Here is a 14,546-nt window from a genome sequence, read left to right on the forward strand (position 1 = left end):
ATTGCCATGGCATTCCCTACTAAAACGCAGATAAAAACAAAAAATCGCATCTAAAATAGTAGAGTAGAAGCCGTTTTTCCGGTTAAGACTTAATCCTCTCCCTCTCCCCCCCGCGTTGGAATTTCGAAAAATCCTTTCTTAGTGTGCGTTTCCATGACGTACCCTAACTGTGTACCAAATTTCACCTCTTTAGGTTAAGCGGTTTGCTCTGGGCGATGATGAATCAGTGAATGAGTCAGTCAGGACAAGCAATTTTATATATTTAGATTGAATTAATATTTTATAACAGAGAGAAGTTTTATTAATTGCATTTTCTTTGCTTACGTATGTGTCATACGATTTCATACATTTTTTTATTATTATACATATAAAAAATAATAAACGTTTTCTTATATATATTAAGCTTAAACTATATTGCTTTATATTTATAAATTATTAAGTATTGGTGTATTAAATATTAATATCCTTAACTAATCCTTTACTAAGTTACGTAATAAGATATTGTAACATCGTCACAAATCCAAAATTGTCTTCAATTTCGCGAAAACTTACAATAAATATTTAGAATTTATTGCATGTTATGATTGAAGTTAAATGTATCTAATTCAATTATTATTTATTATACAGTTACATGAATTATAAGTTATAAATAATAAATGTTTTTAATTTAATTTGTATTGTCAATAGATTTTTAATTTAATGTTTTGTAAGTACATTTCCGAATTATTTTTTAAATTACAATTAGGGTCCTACGTGTGAAAATGACGTAAATGAATGCGGACGATATTCTGGAACACCTTTTGGATGCCAAAATGGTGCAACGTGTTATAACAGTCCAGGAAGTTACAGGTACCATAATAATCATGCTCTAGAAGACGGGGATAAAGCCGTGGCCCATGAGCTTTAGGGGATCTATCAAAAAGAAAAACTTAAAAATTGTCCTTTTTCTGATTATTGTACTATTTCTATTGTAATTATATAATAGAAATTGTACTATTTCTATTATATAATTAGTTTATTGTGTCATAAATTTAATTCAACATTTTTAGATGTGAATGCCCCGCAAATTGGCATGGAATTCATTGTTCAGAACAACACGATGACTGTAAAACTGCATCACACGAAGCACTTTGTGGGCATGGAACATGCATTGATTTAGATCGAGTATTTGCTGGACAAGTAAGTTATATATCATTTGAATATATTAAACATATCGTGTTGTAAGTTTTTAATCTTCATTTGTTCAAGAGAACAATGCTTATTTGCTTTATTTTCTTTAATCATATTACCTATAGTTTTAAAAATTTTATATTTGATTACTAAATTTCAAATATTACAATGATTATACTACGACGATAATGAATAAAAATGAGAAATTATACTTTTAAATACCTTTCGCTCTTTGACCATTAATTAAGAGAACCATTTTTCCTTGTCCATGATGGATTCGTCAATGAAGGCAGAGTTTGATATTTTGATATGGATCTTTCATGAAAAATTCTTAAATGACAATTTACTAAATACCTTTCTAGCCCAAATATAAATGTTTATGCGATGAAGGTTGGAAAAGTGATGGAGTCAATCCAGCATGCAATACAGATATAGACGAATGCCACGAAAGTCATGTTTCGTGTTCAACAAATCCTCCAGTACAGTGTATTAACTCTCTAGGAAGCTTTCATTGTGGACCTTGCCCACCAGGTATTATATTTTTAAAATATTTTATAATTATATATTTAAATCTTTGTGTAAGAATACAAGTGATACTACTCCTATTGTTTGACTGTTGAAAACATGTCAGGAATGTGGTCGTACTTCAGACGTTCTCCATCAGGTGCCGGGTATCGGAATTCCATTTAATATCGTTATTTATCCCTTATTATCGCTTCGTTCGACAGTGTTTTTAAGAAATTCTTACAAAATCATATCTCTTAAATGATGTGTGCATAATTGAAAAGGTAATTATTATCGAAAGAAACAAATAGTAAATGTATTTAAGGCACCAAAAGATTTGGAATTGTTTTAAAAATGGAAACGTGCGATACTGTGTGCAGATCGAGAACTAATGTAAATTTCACTAATTTTATTGAAATTAACACAAAATTAGAGTTCAATTAGCAATTGTTGCTAGTGGTAATCGATGGTAAAAATTGAACTTTTACATCTGGTGGATACTCGAGTAAGCTCAATCACTTCGCCAACGTTCTTAAATGGAGAGTGGTATCACCTATATTCTTACACCATGATTTAAATTATATTTTTATACAGGCTACCATAAGATATACACTAATGCATGACAGAGTTACCAGATACTTTGGGATAAAATCCGTAGCAAAATGAATTCTTCTCGAAAGATACCGGGACGTTTCAATTTCAGGACATCAATATGTGTATTTTTACTCTGCCAGTGACAGAAATACATTTACAACACGAAAAAAAGATACTTTATTGTAGGAACAGTTTTTAGAATAAATTCTTTCTGTTGTTAGCTGGCAGTCGGAAAAAATCCGGGACAATCCCGGAAAACAATACTATGATGTAGTAAAGATACTTTAGGAATTGATTAACATTTAACTCGTTTATGAATATTCTTAATTGATTTTCATGTGATTAGATTAGTCCCATTTATTTATTAATTCTCTATTCCATGTTGCTCATATTTCAGTTTGCTTTATTCTCTTATTGAAATAAAATGATTTACTCTTTGAAATAATTTAATTCACGAACTATTAAATTCTGATCTCGATACTTGTTCAACTTTATCTTGCCTTTATTTAATGATCAGAATATTAGAGAGGTTGCGGTCGAAGTTTTCATCTGTAAAACGTGATCATCGAACGTCTAGCGCCGCTTACAAGATAATGGCGCTCGACGTTCGACGTTCACGTTTTAAAGATGAAAACTTCGGCCCCAACCTCTCTATTATTCAGATATCTACACTTGTAGTTTATTTATCTATTTAGAGCGTTAATTATTTTACAAGTTTTATCATTATTAGAATGCCCTATCAAGACGAATAATTTTTTTTATTTAACTTGTTTTCTATCGTCTTCAAATTTTGCAACTTAAATTTCATTCACTTCTAAGATAAGTGACAATGTATTTTAATGATGTTTTAGGGGTAAATATCCAACGAATATAACTAAATTTAATCATAATGTGTGTGTATGTGTGAAGGTATTTAAAACAAAATTTCATAACAGATGACGCCACATACAATTTTCTTTATTTTGCTTAATAATATAACAATTATGACGTCACCATTCAGCTGTATCACATAGGTTTTGCCCAGTAAGGAGGAATGTATGAGTGCACTGTATATTTAGTTGTTTTAATCAAATATTAACCTATATATTCATTAACCTATCATCAAATATATTATTATTATTATAGACTTATTTTTAATATACAGGCTACTCAGGAAATGGATATTCCTGTACTGATATTAATGAGTGTCTAGTAAATAATGGAGGATGTTCTGTATCACCTATGGTACAATGTATGAATAATATCGGATCTAGATCTTGTGGTCCATGCCCTGCAGGTTAGTTCATTTTTTATTGCTTTCTTTATAGTTAGACATTCCATTTTTTATGATAATTATGAATGGAATAAAATTATGAATTTATTTTCAATTTCATATAAAAGATTTTATTGTAATAAAATTCTGAAATTAAAATTGATACGCTATATTGTCATGTTAATTCGTAAAAGTCACAAGTTTTACAAAAGAAAGAGATTAAATAAAATGAAAACTTAATAAAAATTTATTTATTAAGATAAAATCGAAAAATTTTCTACATATTTAACAATAAACTTTCTTTTATAAAGGTTATACTGGAAATGGAGAATATTGTACATTTTCAGGAGCATGCAGGATGAATAATGGAGGATGTCATCCTCTTGCAACTTGTATTGAAAATACAGGTAAAATAATTTTCATTTTTTAATAAGAACCTATATTTTTCAAACAAGAAAATAGTTGATTATTGATTTTCTTGAGTTAATAAGCATTTATAGTTCATTTCATTGATATTATTATTATACTGTACTGTATATTAGTATTTCTTAATGTTTCTTTCACTATTACTTTTATTGCAAAATAAGAGCATTTATTAACCTGTCAAATAATTTCAATACAGTGGAGCGTATGGGCAAAAAGGGCAATTGTCTGGGGCCTCTACCAACAGAGATTTAAACTAATCTCTGTATTCCACATATTCAATTTTCACTCAAAAGTTGCATGTACTGTATATATATATCAATCATAACATTCATTTGTATAGAAATAATGTTTTTTAATGACACTTTTTTTATTTGCACTACAAAAATGAAGTATACGTTTATAATTAAATACATATATGTTATTTATATATTAATTAAAAACGTGTTATCTTTTTTATAGCTATATCGCCATTATACAGAGAATGTCGTTGTCCAAGTGGTTTGACAGGAAGCGGAGTTGGACCAAATGGTTGCATAACTGCTACTGGTACAGCTTGTGAAGCTAATCCATGTTTACACGGAAGTTGTCAAGTAAACATTTAATTTAAAATTATTAATATATTTTTCTACCAGTTATTCTTTAAAAACGTTATATCTATAAATTTAACTCTTTTTTTCAGGTTAGCGGAAATAATTATATATGTATATGCTCTCCTGGCTATACAGGAACTTTATGTGAGACTCCTACAAATCCATGTGACAGTAATCCATGTAGGAATGGAGGCACTTGTATAAATCAGCAAACTTCGTTTACCTGTCAATGCTCAAGCGAGTGGCAAGGATCGTTATGTGAAGAAGCTTCACAGAGTATGTATCTCATTTTAGCATTTTATTTCATATTAGATTATGAGTTTATTTATTTTTATGATTTCTGTATGGATATAGAAGCTGGTAAGTAAAATAAAATTGTAAAACCAAGTCCCAAAATTTAAATGTTATGAAACGTTCACTTCATTGTATGTTAATCCTTTGAAACAGATGGTATACGGCTGTCCCTTTCTGCGTGAAGAATTGTTATACATTACCAGAGTCGTTAGATATATCTGTTAACTCTGATATAACTATAACAATGATTGAAGTTTCTATCTGTAAGATTTGTCAATGTTTAAAATATAATAATAATAACGATAAGTTTTAACATTGTAGTGTTTGCTGTATATTTTTACTAAAGTGCTCTTTACAATTTTTTTTAACTTCAATTTTTTTCATATACAAGCATTACTGGCTTTAGTGCGATACCTTGTAAAGGAGTCGTACTGTTTGTTTCTGCCTTTTACTTTGTATTTTCAACTTTTCCTGGTAAGGTTAGTTTGTAATTGATTTTAGTTCAAGCTTTCCATGAATAATCAATATAGCAGATAATATTTTTTTTTTACATAAAACATTCAAAAATAAAACCATGGCAAGTAAATAGTGCAGTAGATAATTCAAACTTTCATTAGCGAAGTTGATGAATTGTTGATTACAGCGATGAAGAAGAATATGATTTGGACGAGAAGGATATCGAAGGGAGAAAGAAAAGAAACAAAAAACAACTACTCTAACATTGTGCAGATCTACAATAAATTTATGAGTGAAATGGACCTCATCTATATATATAACCCATCCAACGTGTCCGTCTGTCCCGTAACCGTTTGAAAACGGACACTAGAGGCGCCCCTATCGTGTGTCATATTTCAAACTTTCAAATTAACAATTTTAATTCTTATTTAAATTAACAATATAAATTTTTATTATTCATTTAACCAATAAATTATTATTTGGTCAATATAACAATATAAATAATTCAGTATATTTGTAATAGGAATTTATTTTTTCAGGGGCTTATATCTCTCGAAGGGTCGCGAGTAGGGGTACGGTTCCTTTGAGTTTATTGTTAGTACAGGGGTCTACGGTTTGGGGGTTCGCCACCTCTTCATTCGGAGGGTAAATCTTACCATTCGGACTTTAACAGAGCTGTAGAACATATTGATAGGAACAAAAAAGTCAAAGGAACCGTGCCTCATGGAAATTTGTAAAGAACGTCCACTAGGGGGCGTCCCGGGCTACTAGTAGACAAGAAAAAGAGACTTTTAAAACGGACAGAAAATCTAAAATAAAGTATTATTTTAAATTTGATTTTATTTTGACTTTTCAATGATGTTCTTGATATTTCTGTGAACAATGTCTTCGTTGTTTGGTAAATACTCAACTTGAATTCAAAACTGAAGTCCATTGACTTCAGGAGCTCTCTTGCATGAGGACTTATAATTTTCAAAGAACCTTTTCAAAAAAGAAGCATGCTCTCTACACTTATGCTTCAAAAATGGAAGGGAGAAGATCGACAGGAATAGAGTAATCACTTACCAAACACAACATGCATGGAAAAAATTCTGCAAACAATGTGCCCAAAGAAACATTGACAACAGCACAAATGCCATCTGCATGACTTGCCAAGTTCATGTGTGTCCAATAAGTAACAAAGACTACTTCAAGCTATACATAAAAACAATTATGTGGGTTTTTTTTAAATAAAAGACTTTCTAAGTCATTAATCCAACTGCTGGTATATATCTTCAACCTATATGCTTTTGTACCATTGACACAGATTGAGACACATTTGTCCCATGCCTTATTATTATTTTTTAATGTATATTTACTGTACGTAGAAAATTGAAGTACACAGACTACATTTAACTTACTCTTAAAAAAAAAGTTCAAATTTTTTCATTATTTACAATTCTTCCTCAAAGGATTAATCGAAGACCTTGGAACAAGAACATGTTAATTCATTTTTTCAAGTTTCTGTGAAAATTATTTTGAAGTTCTGAATTTCCCTGTATTTAGACAGGTTACAGGTGATTAATTATACAAAGGTTGATAGACTAGTCTATGAGAAACTGAGTCATGAATCTGGAAAACATACTTGTCCTATGTGTATAGAGATTTAATAAATAAACTTGAGTTGACATGTTCTTGTCCCAAGGCGGTTTAAAGAGTAAATTCCTTATTTACTATGAATAGTATTCATTAGTTATTATGAAAGCTGTTAAACTCGATTCATGTAAAAGATTCATTCTCTCATTTTTTCATATAAAACTGCATTCTAAACTTTACGAAATGCTTGCTAACATACAGTTAGAGGAGAAGGTGGTATTAAGGAACACTACGGGTATTATGGAACCACCCCATTTCGAACTGATAATAAAGGCGAACTGTAGCGGAATGTGGCTGAACTGAACTAGGCAGACATCCATAGCAAGGGGAAAACCCGTTTTACTTCAGTTAAACAGTTGTCCGAATTTAATCAGCAAATTTGTTTTTTTCAAAATTCGCAAGTTTTGAATGCTAAGTGAATTTAATTATTTTTAAAATATAAATCGTGTAGTTGTAGGTTCACTGGTGCATGTATTCCGTTCCAGAGACTTAGGGGTATATATTAATCTGTGTGATTTTCACGTTTTTAAAGTTTGGTGCAGACAGGAATTAAGTTAACCCAAGATGGAGACGCGTGAAATACGGACCCCATTGGTGCTTTTAATACGGAACCCAACTCCCCTGGTGTTCGGTATTACCAACAAATTCAAACCATAAAATAATATTTTTACGTTTTATTTTATTTATGAAAACATTTTTTTAATTTAAATACTATCTTAACAAGAAATAAAATGTAAGATAACAATCGAAATAAACATTTTTTTCATAAAAAAAAATATCGTCTGCTTACAAAATAGCGAAACTGAGCATGCGCGAAGTGACAGTATCGTCTGGTAAAGTAAATAGTCTACAAGTAAGTTCAAACTTTTATGTTTATTTATTTGAAAAATAACAATAAATGTAGCAGTTGTGATAAATGGGCACACTGTTCTTGTGCCAATATTGAAGAAAGCGATAGTTTAACCATTTTAATTTGTTATTCTTGTAGTCTATAGTCTATAAAAATAAACCTCATAGGTGGGGTAAGATGGTGCATTTACATATAGACTAATTTTAAAATATTAAATTTTCTTGTTTTTCAAAAATTAAATTTTGTAGACTATTAGTCTATATTTTACCAAATGTCGTAGTTGCTGAGAATAAAAAAATTAGACTATTTTTCTTATTAAAGTAATTGCCATCTTATGACTTTTTATTTTTACGTTAAAATACATTGGAGTAAATGATTTTGTAATTATTTAACATTCTTTGTACTTTCCTATTTGTTTTTGACTACATTAAAACATTTTTTGAAAATATACAGTAAGGTTCCATATTACCACCCGATTTTCTCTAAGCCTACTTTCTGACTTTTTATACAAAAGCCTTCAAAAACCATACTTATAGTTACACTAACGAAAAATCCAATTAGGAACATTTAGTTTAATAGTTACAAGTACTTTTTGCACAAAAAAATGTGGGTGTAGTTATGATACCTTGTTTACAATTCACTAAAATGTAATTTGGATTCCATAATACCACCTTCTCTTCTATCTTATATAAATCTATATTAATGTTGTGTTAATTAATCTATGTCAAGAATTTCAATATTTGAATACATGAAAAATAGTATTTATTCTATTATTTAAACTACGAACAATTTTTTATTAAAAATTCATGATCTTGATTACAGTCCCTACAGAATTCTCTGTATTTGTGTATAAAAATCTATTGGATTGATTACAAATATCGGTTGACTGATTACCTTTTGAAGAGAAAAATTGCAATTGTACAGATGGATTATATAGTCATGTGTATTTCCCAAATGCAAAGCAATTATTATGCAGGATTGTACGGATTAATTAACAAGATTATATGTAAAACAAAGAAAGTTAAAAAAAAAACTTAGTTTATAGCTTTAAAAATTCGTTTATACATGTATTTTGGTACATTTTGGTTACTTTTATACATTTGTATTTATTAGCCTATACATGTGTATGTTAAGATCTATAGTATATATTAATTTCACAAGTTTTTCATGTTTTTAAAAGATAAACTATGATTTCTTCTTATTTTCGGACGCAGAATTTAGTGGAAAAAATGAATAAAATTGGTTCGGATCAGAGAGAGTGAACTGTAACTAAAGACAAAACATAACGTAATTTTGTCGTATTGTAATTTTTTCTTTAATTCCAAAAGCAGGAATTTATAGCAGCCGACTATTTCAGTCGATCGGCAAGTCACTTTGCCAACTCTTTAATGGAAATTGTCGATATTGGGAGGGCGAGACGAATCTCAATTTCTTGTAACTTTCTTTTGTTGACGTTTCATTGGAAAGTGATAACAGTAGTGTTTCTTGCATGTCGGGGTAGAGTTATTGAGATATCTCGCGAAAGATCACAAGTAGACATGGCTCACCAGTGACCAATCCGTCTTCGTACCCTGAACATTGGGAGTTCGGTCATGGGTTCCGGACGGGCTGGCCACGTGGAGTTTTCCGGGTTTTCTCCATGTCTATAACGCCTAAATAGAGGCCGGTTTCTCTTGCCTAGGGGATGCCTAAATAGGGGCCAGTTTCTTTGCCTAGGGATGCCTTCCGGTAGGTCAAAAACACCTGCCGGAAGGCATTCCCTAGGCAGATCGCCCAAGTGTTGCGTTGCCATAACTAAACAAACATAAATAGACAATCTGTTCCTTTTGACTATTTTACTCCTATGGATATAATATACAGCTCTAATAAGGTCCCAACCGCCTCATTCAGAGCTAGAATCTTACTAGTTATTGCTCTTGCATAGCGTAATCATATTGTTTATCGTCCAACCCGAGACTATTTTTAAGAGATCTTATTGATCTAAAATATATATGTATATATAGTGTATGCTTTTATCATCATGTAAATAGATTCACGTACTGTATACCTGTGCCATGGGTGACTTCTCTGGAGAATCTGTGTGTCAGTATTATTCATTTAAAGAAAAAGGAAAAATTATACATAACAAACCAAACTACTTCTTTACTGGAGTTCAATTTATTAACAAGTTTGTCTCAAATACATTTAGATTAGTACTCAAGTAACTTGTATTCTTTTCACATTAGCGAGGTTGAGGCCGAAGTTTTAAACGCGAAAACGTGTACATCGGACGTCCAGCGCCGCTTTCCCGTAAGCCTAGAAGTTTGACAATGGTGTTTGGAATGTCGAGCATGATTCCACTGACTATCCAAACACCATTGTCAAACTTCTAGGCTTACAGGAAAGCGGCGCTGAACGTCCGACGTACACGTTTCCGCGTTTAAAACTTCGGTCTCAAACTTGCTATTAATTCTGAAGAATTATACAATAATTATTGTAGAAAATTCTTCTAGATTCTTTATCAATCAAACTTGTCAAATTGGAGGATATATGAGTATAGTTAGTCTACTTCATAAAATTTCAACGTCATAAGTGAATTTTAAATTTCTTTTTTAATAATAAACTTTTTCAGGATAAAATAAAACAAATTTGGAATTCAATTCAAAAGCTCTGCTTTTCCTATTACTATTCATCTTTACTCCTGACAATACACAAGAACAATTCAAACAACACAGATAAAATAGTTTTGTTTTTAAACACCAGAGAGCGAGCACCCGGTAAAAACAGAGGAGATGCGGTTGATAAAAATTAATGCAAAAACTTTCCGTTCAATCAAATGTAACCTTTACTTAGTAATCATGGAATCTGAGAAGTATTTGGAAGCAATGAAGTCTAACAAGTAATAGAAAGGCTGTAATATCCACGATTCGGATGAAAAAGGAACCTCTTGCCAAGCATAAAAGCAGTACACGTATAGGATCTGGCAGGAATGTTTAAGATGCTGAAGGCAATGGTGTAGGTATAATTCAAGCTCTGAATGAGACGGTTGGTACCTTATCAGAGCTGAAGAGCATACCCATAAAAGTGAAGTTGTTATTTATATTAAAATATGTATTAATATTTAACAAGAGTAAATAAGAATATAATTGTTTTATGTTGAAATAATTGTGTAGTAAAGTTTTGAATGTTAAGAAGTTGAGTTTTATACTATATAAAATTATATAATAAATTGTTTTAGTTTGTAGTGGAAATTTTCATCAAGAAATTGGAAGTATTCAGTATCCAACTGGTCCTCTAGCTGAATATCCACATGAAAAAGATTGTATTTGGATATTATCTACAATACCAGGAAAAGTAACTTTGCTTTCTTTTCATTATTTTCAATTTTATTTGTAATACATTCTATTTGCAAATTACCATAAATCCAATAAAAGTACATGTACCTCTCTGCCTTTTACTGGTGTGCTCCTTCCAACAAAATAATAAAGTAATTGCAAACCAAATAATAAAGTAATTACTTTATTACTTGGTTGGAAGGAGCACATGGGTAAAAGGCAGAGAGGTACGTATATTATAAATACTCTTGTGTAGAAATTTCTAATTTCTACGCAAGAGGGCGAATAAAAGTATTTGAATTTATAAAAAAAAAAAGAAATAGTTTAATTTTAGAATTTAGTTTAATTCTTAACTAAAACATTTCAGATATTTTGTTTCTGTTGCTAACTTGTTTCCTGTTTAACAGAGTAAACAGAAAATAAAAAATCAAAATTTTGAAGAATTTTAATATGATAATATTTTAAAATTCTACATGATTACACATAAAATTTTCTGATGATGTTTTAAACTATTACATTGTATAAATTGTGTAATTTGAAATATCTATACACATTTTTTTCATATTTTGATCCCCTAAAGTATATTAAACCTCTACTGAATTTTATATACAGTATGTTTATTAATTTTCAGAAATAAAAATATTTTGAAATGATATCTGTATATTATGATGTAGTTTTAATTGTGATAAATTAATTTTTGAAATAGTAAATTGAAAATTCCTGTTATACATAAGAGAAACATTTTATTTGATCAATTGTTTACAACAATTTTTAAAATTTTTCTCATGAAAGCTTTCTTACTATATAATACTGTATTGATTAATTTCTCTAGGAGTTAGACAAAGTTCATTTATAGTCTGTATCGCTAGACAATGTAAGGACACATAGGCTTTGGACTGGTCTGAAGCTTATTTGTCCTTAAATTTGCACCAGAGTCACTTCTACATTCTCATTCTCTCTACTATCACCATTTTCTTATATTTCTCTGTCAGTGTGATGGTCTGAAATGTGAATATCATGTTTCTCATTCATGTCACAGCTTTCATCCTTTTCACTTCTTTCACAAAATTCTTCTGTGCCTAGAGATAGAAAATGACTAAGGATATATAAACATCTCAAAATAACACTTGTACACAAGCTTAAAACTTGCAAATAATAAACATTGCACTAGAATTACATTATCATGCTTTAGTTCCTATAGAAACCACTACTTGGTGTCCATATGCAGCTTCAACTACAAATGACTGAGTGACATCAGAGTGCTGGATATTTTCCTTGAGTGGAAAATATGAATGAAAATATGAAAGAAAGGAACACTGGTTCCTTTCATATTTTCTTCCTTGGAAAAACTACACAAACAGTGAATGATATGGACACCAGGAGGATGTTCAGAAGTATTTCCAGAAAAGGTACTGAAGTGCTCGAAAAAATTTGAACTTATGTTTGTACAGTATTCCTGGGCTGGAGGGCATTATTGGATATTTAATTTTTACATCTACCTATTTACATCCAATACAAACATGTGACATTTGACAGGCAATTGGACATTTATTTTATATTTTAAATTACTACATTCTATCATACATTCTATTCTGTTATATGTTTTCAAATAAGTTCTTTAACTTGAGGATGATTGCTAAAAGCAATTGAAAATGTTTATTTTTTCCACTGTTGTTTCATGAGCTGGACTTTTAATTGTGTAAGTGTTTTTGAATATTATCTGGTATTTAGTGCATTTATTACTTAAGACTATTCTTTCAATAATGTTACAAAAGGAGGAAAAATCTTTAACTGCCAAGGTTAACTGTAACATTCACAAAGTGTATAACTCACATACGGTAGTCTTGTGTATGATGGATTCCTGATGTTGTCAAGAGTTTGAAGAACATCAACCACAGATTTGGCTTCTACAACTAAACCTCAGATTCATGAATGTTCTAACAAATGATGACATTTTACTAATTTTCAGATGTCTGATTTGAGCTTGGAACAAAATCCTTGGAGATATAATGCTATGCTCAGTCCTTCTAATAGGTTCATATGAGATTTGTTCCAAAGGTGGTTTTTGATTCTTCTTCTTTTCAGTTTAACTTACTATTTTGCATGATGTGATCACCTCACCTCTATTTGCTGAATACTTTGTGAGAAAAGTACTTAACATTTTTATCATGAAGTATTCAAATTATTAATTTGTATTGGGTATGATTCACTCCCTCAGTCTTGATGGAGTTTACATTCTGTCTTTTGAGTCAATTCAGACATATTAAGATAATACCCCAGGTTTGTAGAAGTGATTCAAAAAGAAAAAAAAAAAAGAAAGTTAGCTTACCAACACACAAATTAAATATAATTAGTAGATTCAATTTCTTTCTTGTTTTATCCTAATATCACCAATACTAGTCATTATTTTATTTTTTTTGATCTTTAGCAATAATATTACTTTTTTACTTCTTACCTTGACTTTCTAAATTGTTTATTAACTATCCTAAAATATACTTTATACAGTTTTATTAACTGTATAGAATAAAAGTATTGATTACTATTTTTAAATATACTTAACTTTTTCTTTAAAATTTGTATTTAAATTTAAAGGAATAAACATATTTTAGAAGTTATTAATTTAATATTTTTTCTTTTAGGTTTTTAATGTGACATTTAACAGATTTAATATTGAATACTCACCAGATTGTTCTTATGATTTCTTACAAATAAATGATGGTCCTTCTGCAATTGACAATGCTATAGGCAGATTCTGTGGTAATGTTGCACCAAAAAATGGAAATATAATAAGTACGCATAATTTTCTCTACATGCTATTTCATTCAGATGGTGATACAGCAGCTGATGGTTTTAATTTAACTTGGACAACTACTGATCCAGGTAATATCTGTGCAATATGTAAAAAAATTTATATAAAAATATTATTATACGAAAAAAGAAAGATTATTATATTAGAATTTAATTTCTGAAGATTTAGAAACTACAGTATAAATGTGAAAAGTTCAACACATTTTTTATATTCATTATATCAATATTATTTCATATAATATTGAGGATATTAAGAAATTTAATATTTATCTTATAAATGAGCATAACATCTTTAGTAGTGTGTAAAATGTTTGATTGTGACATTGTTTTTACCCAGTTAATGGGCCATCTTCAGTATTCCCATTAACTGGTTAAAATGGAACTAAAATGGGATAGTAATGGTATAGCACAATTAGTTGAGTAGACTCATGTAAACAATTCAGAGAAGATAAGCTATGATGAAAGTGGTTAATGCAATAAATTTAACAGAAACTTTTAGGCAATAGGAAAGGGTTTGTGTCCCTGATGTTTAGACACGTAGAAAATAAATGATGCAACAGCATGAAGATTCCATGAAGATGCAATAGAATAGAAGTGCATGAAGATTTCACACTTTATTCTATTGGTGTGGAAAAGCTGGGAGATATATCTGA

General features: G+C 30.0%; 1 protein-coding gene across 1 annotated transcript in view; it reads left to right on the forward strand.

The window, feature by feature from the left end:
* The window catches only part of LOC111641573 (cubilin-like), a 28,445-nt gene extending 14,388 nt beyond the window's left edge, over positions 1–14,057 (forward strand). Inside the window, exons 5-13 of the mRNA XM_023387750.1 lie at positions 746–849; positions 1,050–1,179; positions 1,533–1,701; positions 3,413–3,544; positions 3,832–3,927; positions 4,406–4,536; positions 4,626–4,812; positions 10,989–11,104; positions 13,725–14,057. Of these exons, the coding sequence (XP_023243518.1) occupies positions 746–849; positions 1,050–1,179; positions 1,533–1,701; positions 3,413–3,544; positions 3,832–3,927; positions 4,406–4,536; positions 4,626–4,812; positions 10,989–11,104; positions 13,725–14,054 (1,395 nt within the window). The 3' untranslated portion in view covers positions 14,055–14,057. The remainder of the gene's footprint in view (positions 1–745; positions 850–1,049; positions 1,180–1,532; positions 1,702–3,412; positions 3,545–3,831; positions 3,928–4,405; positions 4,537–4,625; positions 4,813–10,988; positions 11,105–13,724) is intronic.
* The last annotated feature ends 489 nt before the right edge of the window (positions 14,058–14,546 follow it).

This window comes from Centruroides sculpturatus, unplaced genomic scaffold (genome assembly GCF_000671375.1).
Source record: "Centruroides sculpturatus isolate CEXI.00-Female unplaced genomic scaffold, Cexi_2.0 scaffold1390, whole genome shotgun sequence".
Taxonomy (NCBI): domain Eukaryota; kingdom Metazoa; phylum Arthropoda; class Arachnida; order Scorpiones; family Buthidae; genus Centruroides; species Centruroides sculpturatus.